This window comes from Mastigoproctus giganteus, chromosome 3, assembly GCF_048544385.1.
Source record: "Mastigoproctus giganteus isolate SK-2022 chromosome 3, ASM4854438v1, whole genome shotgun sequence".
Classification (NCBI taxonomy): domain Eukaryota; kingdom Metazoa; phylum Arthropoda; class Arachnida; order Uropygi; family Thelyphonidae; genus Mastigoproctus; species Mastigoproctus giganteus.
In genome coordinates, this window is record NC_143577.1 from 218225822 (window position 1) to 218247573 (window position 21752).

General features: G+C 35.8%; 1 protein-coding gene across 2 annotated transcripts in view; it reads left to right on the forward strand.

Moving 5' to 3' along the window:
* The window catches only part of LOC150088725 (coronin-1C-like), a 244800-nt gene that overhangs the window by 161040 nt on the left and 62008 nt on the right, over positions 1-21752 (forward strand). For both annotated transcript variants that reach the window (XM_090369628.1, XM_090369627.1), the window contains exon 7: positions 4341-4486. In XM_090369628.1, coding sequence (XP_090225754.1) covers positions 4341-4486 — 146 coding nt within the window. The remainder of the gene's footprint in view (positions 1-4340; positions 4487-21752) is intronic.

Below are 21752 nucleotides of genomic sequence, written 5' to 3' on the forward strand. Positions count from 1 at the left end.
TAGCACACGCTTCTTGATTAGACCGGGGTTCGAGCCTGTCACCACCAAATATGGAGGATGCGGAAAGGTCAGGGAATGACCACCACATATCCCGGAGCAATATGGCCTTAGTTGCTAATGCTCCTAAAAACCAAATAACAAAAAATAACCCGCTTTACGAGTTTTCTCTTTATGTGCGCGTGCTAGGAACGAATTAACTCGTAAAGTCGAGAACTACCTGTATTTACTTTTGTAGTACATATTTTGCCATTTATTTATATATTATTGATTTTGAAGTTGATATTTAAGTAAAATGAAATGTAAATTGCCACTTCTATATATTAAAAAATGTGTAGCTGAATTTATTTGACAAATAATGGTTTTTTTTAAATAATTTCAAGTAATATTCACAGAAATAAATTTTGTTACGTACCAACAAAATGATTTGTGCAGTCATTAAAAAGCTCATAACTAGATTTTACTGGAGAGAGAGAGAGAGAGAGAGAGAGAGAGAGAAGAATGATGTGGCCACATCATTCTTCTCCCCCTCTCTTCCTCATTCTTTCATTCTTCTCCCTTCCTCTTTTATGAATTGATATTCTTCTCAGTAATCTTTATGACGTATTACAAACAAAGATATTTTAATTGTTAGTAGACAACTTTTAGGATTTAGAAACTAAACCCTTTATGCTCATTTGTTGGCAGACAATGATAACATAGTGTTAGATGTTTTTATTTTCTTAGAGGAATTAACCTTTATGACTCCTCTTAAATACAGTAAACCCCCACTATTTGCGGTCGCTGATTTAATATAAAATGAAACCTAAAAAAATGAATTGTAAAGCGCCGTGAACATTTTCCGCCATAAAAAAGCATGGACGTGGCTAAAATCATCTTTCCCAGTCAAAACAGCACTCAGTGGGTGGGGTAGGGTGACAAAATCTTGGGATGTTTCTCGCTAATCCTTGAGTATGTCTTATGCACTTGTCATGGAAGGTTTCGTCGTTTGCTTTTAATTTATATGCTTATAAATTGAATAAATTTATGAATTTATAAATATATCAATTTATGAATTGATATGCTTACAAAAGTGAAAAATCTACAGTTTTGCAGTGTGTTAGTGTAAACAGACTTTTTCGAGTATGTTAATGGAAAAAATTGACTTTATTGTGGACAAGTTCTTTTCTAACCCCTACAAAAATATGGCTATGAATAACAAGGGAACTGTGAGAAGATCAAAGAAGGTGATGACATTAGCAAGTAAAATTGAGTTGTTAGACAAAATTTCTAATGGTGAAAGTGTCTCGTCAGTGCCAAAACATTATAAAATCAATAAGTCAACAGTATGATCAATGAAGAAATTGGAAGAAAAAATCCACCGTAGTGTCCATGAAAATGCGCTAATTGCTTCAAAAATTTGCTCTGTAACTCGTGATGTTAAATTAGAAAAAATGGAAAAGCTTTAAATCTGTGGATAGAAGAACAAACTAAAAATAAAATTCTGTTAAGTTCACTCATCACTTTAGCGAAACAAAGGCGCTGGTTTGAAATATTTGTTTGAAATTTCTAATAAATATTACATTTAATATTAAATTGTTTCTTATTTTCATTTCGATGCCTTATGCTTGCATTTCACAATGTGCTGTCTATGTACATAGTCGTATTATGAAGGTACATATAATACATACATAGACAAAATTTTAGACTAGTTTTTCTTATATATTTCATACTTTGGAACGGAACCCCTTTATTACTATGGGAGCAATAACTCAGTATTCGCGGAATTTCTCAGGAATGTAACCCCTGCGAATAGTGGGGGTTTACTGTAATTTTAGTAAGCTCAGTTAACTGAAGTACACAACTTTTCTGTTACTAAAACATCTGTTTAAATTTAATAAGACCAGATATGTACATGAGGTTAAATGACCCTCAGTCTTTTCAGTTACATGAAAAGTACATGAGGTTAAATGACCCTCAGTAAATCACAGATATGGTGCATTATAGCCAAAGCTGTCACTGCACCATTAAAATTCAACCAAACTAAATCAGATGTAGCCTTTATGTCATCATCATCCTTCATCTAAACCTTTTTTCTCTCTCTCTCTCTTTTCCCTGAAGAGAATAAAGACATTCACCATCCTCTCAGTTTTGGGAATAGTCTTGCCACCATGAGAATGAACTTGAGGTTGCCACCATACACAGTCTGTGTAATTTTTGAAGAAGTAGAGAGATTAGTGAAGTAAGGTAAAGTGGGTGGATTCCAATATTATATCTCTGTTATAGACCAAGCTCAAAATGGGATCAGAATCAATTCTATACATTATTTCATTATACATTTTTATTACTTTTGTTTAAAATTAATCTAAGAATCAAAGTGACCTAGTCAGCCCTTTACTCCTAAAATATACTGTGCCTGGTGACTTTGAGTGTGATTTTATGGCTGTATGACTTCTGCCTTTCAGTATTCCTCCTTCTTTTTATTAAGCATGTCACAGTCAAGAGCATATTCGAGATGTTGGATTGATAGTGGGATATGAAATGAATATGAATTGAGTGGGACATGGTTATTAGCTGCTCTGGCTGACCACATCAGCATTAACTTCATGACTACTTTGTCATGCATGGATACTTAGCCTTTATTGCCCACACAAATATAGTACAGCAGACTCGATTTACAGGGATCGGATTAACCGGGACACTTCAAGACTCCAAATAAAAAAAAATTTAAGAAATCAACCAAAAATCATAAAATTCAAGTAATAACTAGAATAGTTATAAACAGATGTTTTGCAAGTCGGAAATAAGTGACAAGAAGCGGCGTTATAAGTCGTCATTGGGAGATTAATGTACCTATTATCTTGTAACCCCGCTGTCTTCCCAACCGCCGCTCAAAAAAGACCAAATGTTTAGTTTGTTTTAGTGCATCGCATTGATTGTTGTGTCTTGCACTGCCAAAAGACAAATTTTGTTTCATTATTTATGTCAGGGATAAAATTTTTTTTTTTTTTTTTAGTAAATATATTTTTTTTGTTTCGAAATTGCGAAAATGATCGATAAACATAAAAGAGTTGCGCTTTCAGTTAAACCAAAACTTGAAATTATTCAAGTTTGAAAATGGTGCATCCGTTAAATCTTTGATTAACCATTATAATGTTGGTGACCAAATCATACGCAACATCGTTAAAAATAAAGGGAAGCATCGTATTTGACATGCGAGTAGTACATGGTAAGCTTTTTTGTTTTTTATCTATTGGCATATTTTTTAAGTAAACTGAACTTTTGAAAGGTTGCTGAACATTTTTCAATACAGTAAGTTCCTGACTTATGCAACTGCAGATTTACATAAAAAAAAAAATAAAATAATAATAATAAGCAATCAATAACGATGATCACAGCATGCACAAATTGCACAAGTGAGATACAGAGTAACAAGCAAAAAATTAGGAAAGAAGAGAAGATTCTTACCATTTATTTATGGTTTTTTTTTTATATATGAATGAAGATTTCAGTGAAGGGGACACACATTTCACTGTAATAACGTAAAAACCCACATAATTCCAGCTATCTGTATTTTCGCAAATGCAGTAAGATCGAGTTTACTACCCGTTTATAATTAGATGCACGAACAGAAAAGCCCAATAACACGGAAAGTGCAAATTATTTTTATTGTTTTATGGTAGTGACCTCCAGAAATGTGCTTTAGTAAAATGTGAGCTCGTGCTGGGTGATAATAGTGAGTTTTCACCTTAACCCTGTGAAGTTCTTTACAGAAAATTTCATTTTGACCGTTATCATGGTGCTGACTAAGAGAATAAGTGACTAAGAGAATAAGCGGTACTAGTAAATATACCAAGAAAAGGAAAGAAATCAATTTGGATCAGAAAATTAAACTAATAAGAATGTATGAAAATGGTCAAAGATTAACAAGTATCGTGCTGAATTCAGATTTGTCAATAATAATATAGTTGCAATATGTTATTAGTCATTCCCAAGTTACGTAAAACTCGACGAAGTAAGAAGTTACATCTTACGTTTACATATGTCGAGGACTTCTCTATTTTTGGATTATCCGGGATTTGTTTTTTGCCACCTATCCCAGAAAATCGAGTCTACTGTATTTATCATTTTCATGTTATGCTTTTATCTGTGGGAGAAACTCTTCACCACAAAGCAACATGATAAATGCTGAACATGACTGCAAACACATGTAGAGCTTCACATTCAGATATAACCTTGCTTGGTGAAAGTTGTACCTTACAGTCATATTCAGCATTTATCATGTGTATATTTTTAAAAAAATCAACTTTTTTTTGGTTGATGTTTATGAGTTTGTAATTATAGATGTAATTTCTTTTCTTCAGGGTGACTGCAATATACGTTATTTTGAAGTCACAGATGAACCTCCATATGTACATTATATTAATACGCATCAGTCGATTGAGCCTCAGAGAGGCATGGGTTTAATGCCTAAGCGAGGATGTGATATTCATCAGTGTGAAATAGCCAGGTAATGTGTGTGTGACATCTATTTTAAAAGCCTTTCTTGTTTTGTTTTTATATGTCTGCTTCTCTTTTCCCAATATGTGCTATATCTTCTCACAGAAAAATACTGTATTCTATAGATGATCATTCTCATTCTTTTGTGAAAAGTTTTAATGAACAGTATTGATACTGCTTTTATTTTGTGATAGTTTTTATATATAAAAGAGGTTTGTATTCTTTGAGTTAATTGTGAATAATGTTAAAAGCCTGAATATGATAGTCTGCTAGTGACGTAGAAGAATTCATTGTGTTGGTGCAATTGTGGCTGACATATCAGTGGGAAAAATCAAAGATAAGCCATGTACAGTCTTAGGTAGTTTAAATGCCTTGATTTACTTTGTTGCTCTTGATTTTTATTTATCTGATAATTTATTGTGTTCATGTGAGCACTTCTGGTACAGAAACTGTTGTTTTAGTAGAGGGGTATAAGCACTGTTTCTTTAACAGTGTTGGTATAGCCTTCTCCACATTTCTGGAAGGTTCCTTCTAACTTAGTTTTAAGCATGTTAGCTTTTTGGCTCAGTTAATGTGGCATTTTAATTTGGCTCAATTAATTAAATGTGTTTTTGCTTTGGAGTGAGAATAAAATTAGAAAAACTGTTAGCTTTTTGTCATTGCCATGAGGTAGTTTCTAGTCTATTTGAAACAGATACTCTATCCACTTCCAAGTAACTATAACAGAAAATAGAATCTTTAAAAATGAAATGGAATGAGAGTGGAGTGAATAACCCAAATTACAGTTAAAATAGTGTTCATCTTATCCACAGGGTTTAAGCTATGCAGCTTACCTGATCATGACTTTGAGCTCTGAGCTCAAAGTCATACTCAGTAATTTAAGAAACAATTACAGGAACTCCCCGACTTACATAAGGGTTGTGTTCCGTGGAATGCTACATAAGTTGGAATTTCCCCTATGCTTGTGCAGCATTCGCAACTGTGCTTGCTGAATTGATTGAATCAAAAAAGAAATGTTCAACGAACATGTGAAGAGAATTATTTATTGTATTTATTCAATTTTTTATCTCATGTGCCGGAAAAATTACAAAAGCATGCAATTTAAAAAAAATTTCAAAATTATAAAATTACAAAAAAAGAGAGGAGACAGGCATAATGTCAGTAAGTTTTACCTCTCGAGCATCGTTGCCATAATCGACATATCCAGCTGATAAGTTCGCCACTGTGGAGATTTAGAAGGGGTCTGCCACTCAACCTTACAAAAGAACATACTAATGGATGACTGGACAGTGGCTTTTTTCTTTTCATCGTAGATTTCTATGTAGGAAGCAAGCATGTCATTCACCCCTCTTAACTGTTAAGAATCATTCGCTACCAGGATCCATCTTCTTACCATTGCCATCTCTCTGGTGATGAAGCATCTCTCATTTGGTTCATCTTGAGCTTCGTCAGCATTTTCTTCTTTCACTATTGCTATCTGCAAGTCAGTAAGTTCTTCGTTAGATAATTCCTTCTCTTCTTCCTCTATTAACTCCTCCACATCTTTGGCATCAACCTCCAACAAAGTAGCTCTGCAATCTTATCTGTAACCTCTTCATATGATTCGTCTTTTTCAAATCCTTGAAGCCTTTTACGTACCATGGGCATATTTTCTTCCATGTGTCATTTAAACAATTTTTAGTAATTTCCGCCCAAGCCTTATTAATGTTTAACATGCCATGGTAAATATTGTAAGATTTCCAAAAGTCTCTTAATGTAAAATTTTTCTCACTGTCTCACTGCAGACAATGGCTGAACAAATGTTGTGCGTAAATAGTATGCTTTTAAATTTGAAATAACACACTGATCCATAGGTTGGATGAATGAAGTAGTGTTTGGCAGTAGAAATATGACTCTCGCGTTCGAATTGAAATCATCTAGATGCGTAGGATGTCCAAGAACATTACCTAATAGAATCAAACTCTTGAAAGGAACGCCATTGTCTTTGCAATATTTTTCGACCTCGGGAAAGAAGCAGCATTTAAACCAATCCTCACAGAGAGATGTTGCTTTCCATGCTCTCTGGTTTGATTGGAAATGCATGAGTAGGGTGGCTTTATTGATGCCCTTAAATGCACGAGGATTTCCAGGGGTTCTAATCTGTAATCTCCTGCTGCATTAATCCTAAGCAAGGGTGTGGCCCTTTCTTTTGATGCCTTGAAACCTAGCACTGTATTTTCCTCTTTGGCAATGTATTTTTGATCCGGCATTATTTACCAATACAGAGCAGTCTGGTCAACATTAAAAATTTGCTGCGTTGAGCTGCCTTCATCAATAATTTTTTCCAACACATCACAAAATTTCTCTGCAGCTGCAGAATCGCACGTGACTTCACCGCATACTTTAACATTGCGGGAACCAGCACGATGCTTGAACCTATTAAACCACCTGTTGCTTGCCACAAACTTGGGTTGGGGTTTGCTGTACTTATCCTTAATATCTTTATAATTACTTGTTGCTTTTGCTTGAATGATCATTAGACTCAGGGGCACTCGCTTCTGAATCTGATTTTCCATCCATATTATTAACAGCTGTTCCATCTTCGATATAGCACTTGAACGCTGTTTTGTGATCACTGTTGATCTTAAGTGTGTTGATTCTTTGACATGTTCTTTTATACGTTTGCTATTGAAGCAGCGAGACCTAATTCCTGCAATAGATGACAAACTTTGTCCTGCTTCGTACTTCTTAATAATTTTCATCTGCATTTCTAAATCAATTTTGTTTCATTTCCTGGCACTCCACCACTTGCACTTTTCATTGGTCGCTTTCCCTTCATCATTGTAATACGTAAATAGGAATGGAATGAGGAGAAGTTTCTGAAAATTTTTTTTTTTTTATATATATGGTTGAAGATTTCAGTGAAGGGGTACACATTTCATCTTAATAGCGTAAAATCCCACACAATTGCAGTTATCGGTATTATTGCAAATGCAATAAGATCAAGTTTAATACCCATTTATAATTAGATGCACTAACAGAAAAGCTCAATAAACCGGAAAGTGCATATTGTTTTATGGTCGTGACCTCCAGAAACGTGCTTTAGAAAAATATCACAAAGGTGTTCAAAATTGATTCTTTTAACGGGAACATATGATAATGATGAAAGGGTAGTGCAATTTCCATTATAAATATGACCTTTTAGAGAGATGAGATAAACAGCTTAGTAATATAGCAAAATTTTTAACTTCCAAGGACTTGGAATGAATTACAAAAAAAAAACCCGAATGTGTTATTGGGTTCACATTACGATATTTTCACGATACCTCCATTTATTCCTATGGGATGGAAAATATGTTCCCACGATTTTTTTAAGTTTGCACTGGCCGGCAAAAACTTACATAAAGTCGAGTATGACATAAGTTGTGGAGTTCCTGTACAGGGGAAGAAAAACATGTATCTGATCCTGTAATTTGTGACTCAGCTTTTTAACCTCAGTCATGATTTGATGTTACTGCAATGAATGGGAAAGGCAAAGTGTGTTTGTATATAAGAAGACAAGCTTTGTCATTCATTAAATAGGTATCACAGTACTTTGTAATAGGCACTCACCAGTATTGCACTACTTCCGGTGGGTGCAGGATTTGTGCATTACAGCACTCACAGAGAATAGTAGACCCTGACCTGGCTCCTTGTGCCTAGGAATGGGCACCAGGTGTTGGCTGCACCCTGATGGCGAAGTGGCCTGACACTGAATACACACCAAACACAACAACAACACACACACACTCTAATACTTTTATCAGGCCCATTTTGCAGAGATTCTGCACCATCACAGATGAACTAGGTGGAGATGGGCTTATGCTTAAAAAAAGAAAGAGAAAGTACTTTCTAATAAAAGGAACAAAGTTGGCTGTGTGGTTGAAGTGAGTTTTTGATTTTTGTTGCAGTTCAAACTTCATATTGGTAATCAAATGAAAATCAGATGCATCCATCACAGCATTTTAACTGTTGAATTTCTGTCTTTCAAGTCCTTTTTGAGATTTGGAAATAGAAAATAATCCGGTGGAACCAAATCCAGTGAGTAGGGCAGATGCTGTAATAGTTCGAACCCAGTCACGCCATGTTTTCTAAGTCACAAATGCTGTGGGTGCCAGTGAATTGTCTTGATGCAAGATGACCCCTTTGGTCAGTTTCCTGTGCTTCTTGCAAAAACATCTCAGTGGGGTAGAGTAATAATCTGTATTGGTAGTGGCACCTTGTTTCAGGAAATAAATCATGATCACTTCTTCTGCTTTTTACGCAGGGGAGATGAGGGATGCTTCTATTGTTTCGATTGTTCTTTTGTTTCGGGGTCGAAGGGGTGCACCCATGTTTTGTCCATAGTGATATACCACCCCCAAAATTGAGTTTCATTAGCTTCAAAATGCTGCAAAATCTCATGACATCACTCCACTCTTTCCCACTTCTGATCTGCATTCAGTGCTTTAGGGACCCACCTTGAAGAAATCTTCTTCATTCCACAAACATTCACCAGACCACCTGTTTATACTGAATAGTAAATTTCATTGTATCATAGTGCCCAATTCTTTTGTTCTGAAGTATATTTAACCTCCTCACACAGTCTGTAGTTACTTGGTTTCTGTTCCCTGGGTACAAAACACATTTATGTGTGTTAAAACTTTAGTTATAATTTTTCAGATCATATCTGTTAAAGATCCAAAGTCTTTTGAAACAACATAGCCTAATTCTGATCATCTACCATCCTCCCCCCACCTTCAAATAAATAGCAGACATTGACATCTTCCTGTAAACACTCTTATTAACTTCATGAAAGAAGAGTGGATCCAACGAATTTCTGGGGATTCACACTTGCAATTTCCTCCAGGAAATTGAAATTACAATTGAGGAAAGATTTTTCTTTCTTGAACCGAAACTGTGATCTCTTTAGGATTCTATTATTATCAAAATAGTCCTGTATTAAACCATGTAGTTTGTTTTAATTTAGCCATGTAATGACTTTGACCACCACAGAAGTCAAACTCACCAGTCTAAAATTTTTCATCACCTCTTTAGATCCTTATAGGTTGGGATAAAATTAGTGCTTCTCCAATCTAGAAAAATCATTCCAGAATCTAATGATGATCTCATTAAAATTACTAATGGTTTAATATACATGCCACCTTTTTTAATATATTAGGTGCATTCCACCACCTTCCCTCAGTCATAGTAATTTTGCTGATAGATGCTCAGAGATAGTTATATCACTAATTTTACTACAAATTGATCCCTCTTCACTGTTTCCTCCTGGTTCAAATACAGATTCAGTTGTAAGTATTGTTATCAAGTGCTTCACTGCCATATCATTTAGTTTTTGTGATTGTGGTGCTATCATCTTGTAAGCAACCTACCTGATTTCTTTTCTCTCTTTCTCTCATATTCATATAAAAGTAGAATTCCTTGTTGCTGTTCTTAGCTCTCTTTTCCAGATACTCAGCTTTGCCTCTATTACACTATCAGTGGTTTTGTTACAGCTGATATGCTGCTCGACAAAATTAACAGAACAGAATGTTTTTCATGAATATTTGATATAATTAGGCATACTGACATGCAATTTCTGAATATCCAATAGAAATCGATCATCCATCTTACAGAGCCGCATATTATGCAAATTTTTTCATGCCTATAAAAACACAGGTTGCAACCACATCACTTCATTCCCGTTTTTTGGCTTGCTCAGTGGGATAGCAAGTCATTGTCCTTTAGATGATCCTTTGAGATGGCAAGCCATTGGACAACTTGAAGCCAGGCAGTCACAGGAGGAGGTGTATAGTGTACTTTGACTAGTGGCATCGGGGGTTATCCGCAAAGGTGGAGGTGGCACGCTGACTTATTATGTCACGCAGTGTTGTCTCAGTACTATGGAAGCAGTTTTGGGAGACAGGAACCATTAGACCTTGCCCCCCCCCATATTTTTTATTTTAGATACAGTCTCACCATCATCATATATAGTGGAATAATGATATCCTTCTTACTTCCAAAGTTCTGTTAAGTCTCACAGGAACTAGTTATTGTTGGCGACAATTGTCACGGAGACAGGGAATATAGTATGCAAAAAGGATAGGTGGAACAGAACCAGGGCATTCCTTACTTACAGAGGTCTGTTAAATCATTGAGAGAACATCGTGTCTTCCTTGATACCTGTTTACACTGCACAGAAAATTTCATCTGCCCATTGGCATTGTTAGCCCTAAATCTTTCTCATTCTGGACCAGCTTTAACTTCCCTCCCTAAGTGTCTGCAGGTCTCACCTGAGTTTTTCTTCTCAAAGTGTAAGGCCTTACATTTAGTAGCATTAAACAATGCCATTTTTAAACTCATTTTCGTAAGTGATCCAGGTCATTTTAAAGCAGCATAATGTGGTTCTGGTTGTTAATCACCCTCCTAACCTTTCAAATGATCTGCCAACTTTGACAATTTCCTTATACATGTCATTAAAGAATGTCATTAAGGAAGATTAGAAACATGTGTCCTTAGGCCTAATCCCCTAAGGACACCACTTGCTACGCTCATTCACACTGAAATGTGTCCATTTATGACACTGTCTTCTGTCCCTCAGCCAGTTCCTGATTTTCCATCAAATCTCAGCTCACTCAGTTTTATATGATAGCTTTTATAAAACATTGTTCATTAGCTCTAGCTCCTACCTTACAGATTGGGGAGATATTGGCACTTTTCCAGTCCAAATGGATCATCCCAGAATATAATGATGATCTGAGTAACAGTCCTGATGGTTTGATGCACTCTCATTCTGCATCAAACCATCAGGACTGATGCACTCCCATTCTGTCTTTTTTTTTTTTTTTTTTTTTTTTTTAGTATAACTGAATATACGTTGTTCACTGTGGGGAAGCCTTTCCTACCCTCAGCTCCAGTAGTTTTTATGATAGACACATTTTACATTTACAGTAAGCAGATTCATCATTGATTTCAGTTGTAAAGTTTTTGCAGAGAATTTGTTCAACTCATCTATCACTTTAGCTGGATTATCTGATTCCACCACTTTGATCATGTAGGGTAAGCCTCTGGTTTACACTCTTTTATCATGTTCAAGTAGTATTCTTTTCCAGTGAATATTTCACTCAGCTTTTGTTTGTTTCACTTCATCAGTCGGTTTTTTTGTTACATATATTTAGATGATTTACATATAGGTCAGTGTCATGCGATAGTCGGTAATTATTCCTTACTTTTTCTTTTGCTCATTTAATCTTGTGAGCTCCTTTGTATTGCATTTTGACCTTTTTTCCTCCCCCTCCTTTTTTGTTGTACTTCTCCACTGGAACAAAATGTTTATGACAATGATAATTTATTAAGCAAGCATTTTTGTTGTCAGAAAATTTAACTTTATGTTTTTTTTTTTTTAATCTATATTTTTTAAAATCTATTTAGTCAACCTGCTGTTTTCGCACTTGACTAAATAGGTTACAGTTTCTCCTTTTTTATCATCAATAAATAATATCATAAATTTATGTATCACATTAACACTTGTAAAAATTATCTGCTTCCCAACTAATTGTACAAACAAATGTGATTCAAACTGTCAATGATTCTCATACGTTTTAAGTACAGTGGACATGAACAATGAAATTATTACCAGGCCAGAATTGTTAAATCTGTATTTACTGTATACTTTTTTTTTTTGGATAAGTTCTTCTTCATCAGAAGACAAAATTGAAAGTAATAATAATAAAAAAAAAAAAGTTTCCAAAGTGTGTATTTTCATTTTTAACCAAACGTGCTGATAAACTGCTGCTTGACATATGTGATCTGATTACACATGCCAAACCTTTGGCCACTCTGTTCTTTGTAATGGTGAAGTAGAACAACAGAAATCATTGATAAAGTGATAGGAATGCACCACACAATGTGTGATTACCTTCTCTATATAATTTCCATTTGGAAATAAATAAATATCTCACTTAGGTTAAAAGTGCATTATTCATTCTTTTAAGAAATACAAGAATTGCCTGAAATCTTGTATTTCAGACAAATCTTGTTTTCATATTTGAAATTAGTTTGTGAGCAGACAAATAAAACTTCAGCATGCTAAAAATAGAGGCTTTATAATGTATCAAAAATTTTTAAAAGAATTTACTGCTGTTGAAGGTTAAGGAGAAATGTTTTTTAAAGTATTAAATTTTAGAGAGTCATTATTGAATGATATGAGTTCAACCGCACTAAAATCACAAATTTTTTTGTAAAATAATTTAATATTAAAAATAAAGTTATTTAATTTTAATTAAGACCCTATTTGGGATATTGCTGGTGGACCAGTATATTGCTGGTCCACCAGCAATATCCCAAAGTCCATGATTTCAAGTTTATAAGAGGTAAGTTCTCCCCACAATGAGGCACTCATACTTGATTGCATGTTTTGAAACTCATTCAAGCAAGCATTAATGTGCCTTAATAATGCACAAAGACTGGATAAATTTTAATCTGAAATTAGTTACACAAATAAATTTGAGTAGGAATAACTGACGTGTTGAGTACCAATGGAGACATACCCTAATCTCTGTCAGTAGCAATACAGGCACATCATTGATTTCTCATGCCAAGAACAACACTGTTAATTGATGCTGGTGGTATCAATTTCCAACCTTGTGTAAGGATTGATACAATCTGAGTGAGGTTTCTGGGAGGGGACTTGTGACTGGCAACTCTCTTATCCAGAGCATCCCAGCATGCTCTTTTTGTTTAAGTTTGAGAGTCTCAAGGTATTGGTTCCCTAGGAGAGCTCAGTGTGGAAATGCTTTATTCCATTTAAAAAAGTGGATCAGTTGCTCATGCAAAAGGGCAAACATAAGGATCAAGGATTTCATTTTGATATTTTACAGCTATGAAATTTCCTTGTAGGAACACATGAATATCTCTGTGATTAGTGATTCTAGCCTACACCATTAATCCACCACCTCCAAATGTCTCTTTCTACAGTTAGCAAAATGGAATCTGGTCGCCCTTCCTTCCAGGAAGGGTAACCAGATTCCAAATTCAGCAGCAGTGAGAGTCATAGTGGTCTTCATATTGACTACACTCTTTGATCTTTTGTGATAAAAGTAAATAATAGGGATCATCGTGCATATAGGGCCCTTTTATGGAGCCTTCTGTATATGGTAGGCTTGGATATAAACCTTCCTGTAAATCTGGAAAGTTCTAAATAAAATTGCTGCAAAATTTCTATAATGTCTTCACAGTTAGGGTCAGATAACAATCATCTTGCATGGGAAAAATCTAAGAGCATCCTGATTATTTTGTTTCAGATGAATATTCATTTCTGTTTTTATTTATATTTAAAAATGTGTTTTTGTATTTGCTCCTTAGCTTTTAAGTACTGTTGTATAAACTTAGGTTTAAAAACATCTTAAGTTTAGAGTTAGATTAAGCATTTCTATAAACTAACATGTTACATGGCAAAATGTAAAGTACCAAAAGAAACTGTTTAATGGAACAAACTTCATTTTATCTTCAGATCTAATTCTTAAAATTGCAGTGCACAGTGCTCTTTTAAACTGCAACTTTAAATTTATGTTAAACTGATCTCATTCAGAAAAGAAAGATGATGTTAGTTATTTTTAATTTGTTCAGGTGGAAGTCATTTGGCTCTGTTATAATTACTTTATTGCAAGCAATATAATTTTTAATTATTAAAAACCAATGACATATAAGGTTTTCTGAATTTAGTTCTCCATTATAAACATCTTTTATAATTGTGCATCATTGCTGATGTGGCATGACATTTTTTTATTTTAATAGCAGCAAGGAAAAATTAAGAAGTAAGTTGGTACTTTTGTTTCACATAATATACTTAAAAATGCAGTTTTTGTATTTTGTTTTAATTTTTCATAAAAATAAATATTTCAAGTAGATATTGGTGTTTTTGGTCATGTCACTATTGTTGGAATGGAATATTCATGCTATCTATCACTACATCAAACATGCTCCTTTCCTGCAAAAAACTTCTCTTTTCTTGTAATACCATATTAGCCATATCACATTATCTCCCCTAATCTCTTCACACACGCTTGTTATACATCTAGAACTGCCTTAGATAATTGCTTCAGTACACGTCCATAATTTTTCTTGACAAGAGATTTAGAACCCCTTGGATGGACATGATTGCCCTTCTATAAAGATTACCAAATCTCTGAAAAAGATAGTGGCAAGTAATAGATATGTAGTCTACTTCTAAAAAGCTCAGAGATTTTTAGTTGGGATTTTAGCTCACCAATTGCAGGAGATGATCTTATACTGTTAAATCTGACATTTCCAAATGAAGTGAACAGTGTATAGTGTTTATTGTTAAGCAGCACTGGGGAGCTCCCGTAAAACTGCATAGTATTCTCTGTGTTGCAGTACAAACTCTGTAAATGCCAGAGGCAGTGTAAGTTTTGGTGTTGGTTTGCGTAGTGTAGTGTTGGTCCATTACTGCAGGATCATCTAGACAAGACTTCAGTCATAGCTCAGACACAGCATGGTTTTGTTAAGGGGAAGTCTTGCCTGACCAATTTGATTGGATACTATGATGCAGTCACAAAAGAACTGGATGCAGGGAATAACTTTGATATTATATACTTGGATCTTAGAAAGGCTTTTGATACTGTTGCACATGGAAGACTGCTGCACAAATTGGAGCAGTGTGGCATTGGAGGCAAATTGCTGCTATGGATAAAGGGGTGGTTGAGGGGGAGAAGACAGAGAGTGGTAATCAATGGACACTGCTCATCGTGGACTAATGTTATTAGTGGAGTCCCTCAGGGTTCAGTATTGGGTCCATTATTGTTTTCTGTATTTATAAATGATATTGATGATGGTATATCAAGCTTAATGTCCAAGTTTGCAGACGATACGAAGGTTGGCAGGGTTGTCAAGGACACTACTGACACTATGCTACTGCAACAGGATCTGGAAAGGTTGAGCAGATGGGCTTCAAGGTGGCAAATGAAGTTTAACATTGACAAATGTAAAGTACTACATATGGGAAACAGCAACCCCAGAGCAACGTATCAACTCTGTGGTACTACACTGACAGTGGTAGAGAATGAAAGGGACCTGGGGGTGGTTGTGCAGGCAGATATGAAGTTTTCTGAGCAGTGCAGATGGGCTGCAAGAGTAGCTCATGGTGTATTGTTGATGATATATAGGAATTTTTCTAGCAGGGATAAGGAGGTGATTATTCCCTTGTATAAGGCAGTGGTCAGACTACACCTAGAGTACTGTATACAGGTCTGGAGGCCTCATTTCAAGAAGGATGTAGAGATGCTGGAACGAGTACAGAGAAGGGCAACAAGATTAGTGAATGGAACAAAGGGGGTGCTTTTACGAAGAAAGGCTTAAGTTTTGCAAATTACAGTGTCTGTAGACTAGGCACCGGCGAGGTGATCTGATAAAGGTGTATAAAGCCTTGAATGGTTTGAGCATGCTCAATGCTGATAGGATTCTTCCTCTTGCTCAGAATAATCACCTGAGAGGGCATAAATTCAAATTGAGAAAAGACAGATGTAGGATAGATGTGAGGAAATTTGCCTTTAGCCAGCGGGTGGTTGGTTGGTGGAATAGACTTCCATCCCTTGTCATGGAAGTTGATAGCCTAAATAAGTTTAAGGCTCAGCTGGACAGGTATTTCAAACGAACAGAGGGGTGAAGTGGAAGTGGTTATTTATTATTATTTTTATTATTATTTATTTATTTATTTTATTTATTTATTTATTTTTTTTTTTTGGCTGATGCTGCATAAGCTTGCTTTCTTGCATCAAATGCCTCTACTAATGCTAATGCTAATTATTCCTCTGGTGTTTAGCTGTGGGAGCCCCTAGTGGGACTCCACATTGCCCAAGGAGGAAGCAGTTAGGTATAGTAGAAGATAGATATAGTCTCCTGTAGGAGTGAACCCTGGTCTGCACCTGAGCTTGCTAGGGAGGGCCCTGAGGACAAAAAAAAAAAAGAAAGAAAGAAAGAAAGAAAAAAGCTGCACGTGTATCCTGTACGCACGAAAGATGTTTTATGTCAAAACATCTTTTACAAAAATCAGAACCATTTTAAAATCAAACAGCTAGCACCAAAGTCATGAACGATGTAACGTTTTATGCTCATGCCCACCACTTACTCTACTGAATCAATGTTAGTGACATTAGCATCATACTTCAGTCCAAAATATTTAGTATGAATGATGTAATGTTTTATGCACATGCCCGCTACTTACTCTACCGAATAAATGTTTGGAAGAGGTTAGCAAAATCCAAGCCAATAGTCTAATTACCAATTTGATTGTAGCCATTTGTTGAATAGAATGATTGCAACAATACAAGCGGCGCCTCCGTAGCCAGGTGGGAAGGAGCAGCAGTGCATAGCACACGCTTCTTGATTAGACCGGGGTTCGAGCCCGTCACCACCAAATACGGAGAATGCGGAAAGGTCAGGGAATGACCACCGCATATCCCGGAGCAATATGGCCTTAGTTGCTAATGCTCCTAAAAACCAAATAACAAACAAACAACAACAAGCAACAATACAAGTATTTTTGCTGCAATTCGCATTTTTGTTACATTCCATTGTTAGGTGTTGCTATAGATGTTTTCACATCAATAATTTTCTGAGCAAGTGAATGGGACTGAATGTCACACTGCTATAGCCTTTGTGTTCAACGATGCTGAAGTCAAATGCATAGCATTGTTGAGAGTATCAAGCAAGTCAACCTAACACAATAAAGATGGAGGTAGCAATGAGTGTGCGAGAACAACAAACTATCGAGATTGTGTAAAAGGCAAACAGAAAATCAAGCAGTGGATTTAGTAGTGCCTTAACCAGCAATGCCACTCTATCTAACAATAATGTACCTGAAGGGAGTATTAATTATGTACATGGAACATTTCTCCAATTATGGAGCAGATGAGTTTAAATGATCAAGCTCCTTTTCCTTACACCGATTACCATTAACATAAGAATGCTCATTGAGGTTTGAAAGGATATTTATGAAAAATGATTTCTGTTCTGCGTGCTGCATTTGCGATCATCTGTGGTTCGAAAATGACACAAAGAAACCAGCTGCTAAATATACACCATCGATAAGCAGTGCATTTCCTGATGTCGACGGGATCCTTGTATGGAATAGCTGCAGAGGATCACTTAAGAACAACACCATTCCAAGCCTATCTAAATTGAACAGCTTTGTCTACCCAAAAATTCCATTGCATATAACGAAGTTGGATTTAGTGACAGAGAGGCTTATTTCTCCTCGTTTACTGTTCATGCAAATAAGGTACTTGAGACATGTATATGGACAATACGGCATTCTGGGCCAAGTGATCAATGCACCAGTTTCAGTTAACACGATGGCCCAACACTTGCCAAGGGAGATTGACTGAAACAGGCACATTGATCACTTGGCCCGGAATGCCGTATTGTCTGTGTGTGTGTCTTAGGTGCTTTATTTGTGCATATAAAATGCAACAAAATACAAAAGTCCAGCTATTTGATTAGGTTAGTAAGAAAGCGAGTGTTAAAGCAGGGCTTCAGTATTTGGTCGACACGCTTCTCTATCAATTGTATCAAATCACAATAGATCAGTAATTCTTTTATGAAAATCACATGGAAATTAAAATTTGTCTAAAGAAGACATAAGCAAAGTGGTTCTGATCGAGGAAAGTATCATCACCAAACAGCAAACATAGTTGTGGAGTGACAATAAATATCTTAGAACCAACCCGGAAGAAACTAATGTACTGCAGAGCTTACTGTTTGACAAGCACTCAGAGGAACTGTTCTTTCCCAGCATTTATCTTGGACAATTCAGAATGTTCAGAGAGAATTTGTGTGCGACTCTGTTCGTGATGGCAACGATCGAGCTCAGACAAAATCTGACCAATGCGGTGCTACTCCATATCATCTCCTTTACGTAGCAGTGAAGGTAATCAGATTGAGAACAAGCGACTCTCACGGTGTCTTTCAAATACATAGGTAAAGATACAAAACGGACCCGCAAGTAAGTTAAATCCGAAGAATACATTAACAGCTGTATCGAAAACAATTTGGCCTTCCTAAGGACAATTCCAAACTCTACCTACTACTGGGCTCAACGTAAGCACGATCTATTCACCATGATTAGACAGCTGGATAAACGTACAATGTTCTTGACTCTGAGTGCCAATGAAATCAGTTGGCTGTGCTTGCTTCAGCTATTGTACAAATTACAGAATAAGGCAGCGCAATATTAATGAGGACGATGCGAGCGACTTTGACTTCATGCAGAAGGCAATGTGCTAGTGAATGAAGACACTAACTTGTTTGTTTGTTATTTGGTTTTTAGGAGCATTAGCAACTAAGGCCATATTGCTCCGGGATATGCGGTGGTCATTCCCTAACCTTTCCATATCCTCCGTATTTGGTGGTGATGGGCTTGAACCCCAGTCTAATCAAGAAGCGTGTGCTACGCACTGCTGCTCCTTCCCATCTGGCGGCACCACACTAACTTGTGTGATATACTTCAAGAAGATTGTGGATATAATTATGAATATATTGCAGTCGGAATGTTTGGTCAATTTTATGTGGCCAATTTTTTCAAGAGCATAGAATTTCAACATTGCGGTAGTCCACACGGACACATTTCTGTGGCTAAATAATGCTGAAAAAGAACCTTTGGGTGAGAACAAAGAAGACGGCATCACAATGATCGACACGTTAGTGTCTGTCTGCTTCAGTTTGAAGCATCAAGCTTCAAACTCACAAACACACATTCACGTGTTACAAGTAAATAACGACAGATGTGTGTTTATTTGAAGCAGCATTCATGCCTTCATGAATGGCTTCAAATGAACAAAATCGTGTCAATGTGATTTGCGACACGGAAATGACGTGTCACAAAATCATCACTTCAGGTTTGATTATTAAATCAACAAGCCAGAAATGATGTCAAGTGACCTCATTTTTTCTATGCAAAATCGTGATTTCCAGTTTGTTGATCAAATCGCCAAACTCAAAATGCTGCCAAATGATGTGATTTCCATCATTGATACCTCTTTCATCCCCTTGGAATTCACTATTCTGTTACGATTTTGCGACATGAAAATGACGTGTCGCAAAAATCACCATTCCAAATGATATTATTTCGCAAAATCGTGACAAATTGGTTTTACTTCAGTCCAATATTTAGTAGGTGCTGCCAAAGACGTTTTCATATCAAAAAGTCTATTTGAAGCACCATTCATGCCTTGTCACATAAATGGTACTTCAAATCAATAAAATCATGTCAATGATTTTGTGGCATGTCATTTCTGTGTCGCAAATTCGTTATTTTCAGTTTGTTGATTTGATCAACAAACCAGAAGTGATGTCAAAGGACGTCATTCCCAAGCAAAATCGTGATTTCCAATTCAAATCGACAAACCTGAAATGATGTAAAATGTCATTTCCTGTCATTGACACCTCTTTCATTCCCTTGGAATTCGCTATTCTGCCAAGATTTGTGACACCTCATTTCTGGTTTGTTATGACACTTCAAAATGGAGTGTTACAACACTTAAGATAATTCTTCCTCGAATGAGTCTCCACTTTGAAAAATCCCACAGAATTTAAGAACTCTTATTTTTCACTATTAAATTTATTCTTATTTCCTCTTGTGTCTCCAGAGAGTGTTGAAATTTCTAATGGAACTTTCACCATACAGAAAAAAGTCCCATTGCTTCAATTCAGATGTAGAATTTGATATCCAAGAAAAATGAGTCTTGGTGAACAGAAAATGTTTTCTAACCAAAGAATTGCCGTAGTGGTACCAATAACTCTCATATTCACAAGTATCCAAAGCATTGACAATTTATTTATAGAATCCAATTTTTACATAAAATTCTGCATGTAACCATGTTCTCCACCATGTCAGAATAGGCTCTGATGGAAGAGAGAAGACATGTTGCATATCTGTGTAAATAGTTATGCAGATAGAAGGTTTCAGGATCTTTTTTTTATGCAAGAAATAACTTATGAAATTTGCCAAAATTCCCTCAAATTTATATAAATCACGGACTAAGTAAAAAATGTGGATTAGGTTTGGATAGAAAACTTGTAATGCATAAGTTGCTTTTATTATATACAGACTAGCATCACTAACAAAAATGCAGGATTTTTCACCATATGGCACTTATCAATCTAGCCATAATAACTGCAAAGAAACATTCACAAATCTTGCATTTGTGAAGTGATTCATATTTCTGACAACCTTGAAAGCAAGCAAATGTGGATAAGGTTCTGCCTCTAATGTCCTGTATACCAAATGTGTAATATAACAGCCGCAAGCCAGTGGCAAACTAGAAAGTTTGGGTCTCCAAGTGATCTTTGGCAACCATACCAAATCATCCCTTGACTCCTTTTCCCTGATCTCATAGGAATAGTAGTTTTGCTGCTTCCACAAGGCTGACCGGGCTAGCCAGGTGGGTAAAGTGCTTGCCTAGCAACCCAAAGGTCACGGGTTCGAATCCTGCCTCGGGCTTGGATCAAAGTACTGTAAAAAAAAAAACTTGGGAGGTGCATTATGGCCACAGAAGCTGATGCGCCAACAACTACCAAGAAAAAAAAAAAAAAACCATAAGTGTCTGTTCTGCCATTTCATCCATTGGCATCCAGATACAATTTCTCCAATATCACAATGAATTTTGCAAATAATACCACCATAAACAGCATTAAGATAGTTCTTCGTCAGAGTAGATTTGTATGGAATGTTTTGATTTATATATATACAGGTCGTTCCGGGTTTACGAGGTTTTTTTTTTTTTTTTCCAAATCGTCATATCATGAAAATATGTGAACCCAAACATTGTTTTTTGGTAATTCGTTCCATGACCTCGGAAGTTGAAATTTTCGCTATATAACTCTCTGAAAGGTCGTTTTTATAGTGTAAATTGTTATTAGTTACCAATTCAAATCATTAAAATGCACTACACTTTCATCGTTATCATTTGTTGTTATAAGAACCAATTCTGAACGGCTTTGTGGCATTTTTCTAAAGCACATTTCTGGAGGTCACGACCATAAAACAATAAAAACAATTTGCACTTTCCAGTTTATTGGACTTTTCTGTTACTGCAAGCAATTATAAATGGGTAGTAAACTCGATCTTATTGCATTTGTGAAAATACCGATATCTGCAGTTTTTTACATTATTATGGTGAAATGTGTTTCCCCTTGGCTCATATATCTTCACTCGTATAAAAAACATAAATAAATTTTCAGAATCTTCTCTTCATTCCTTTTTT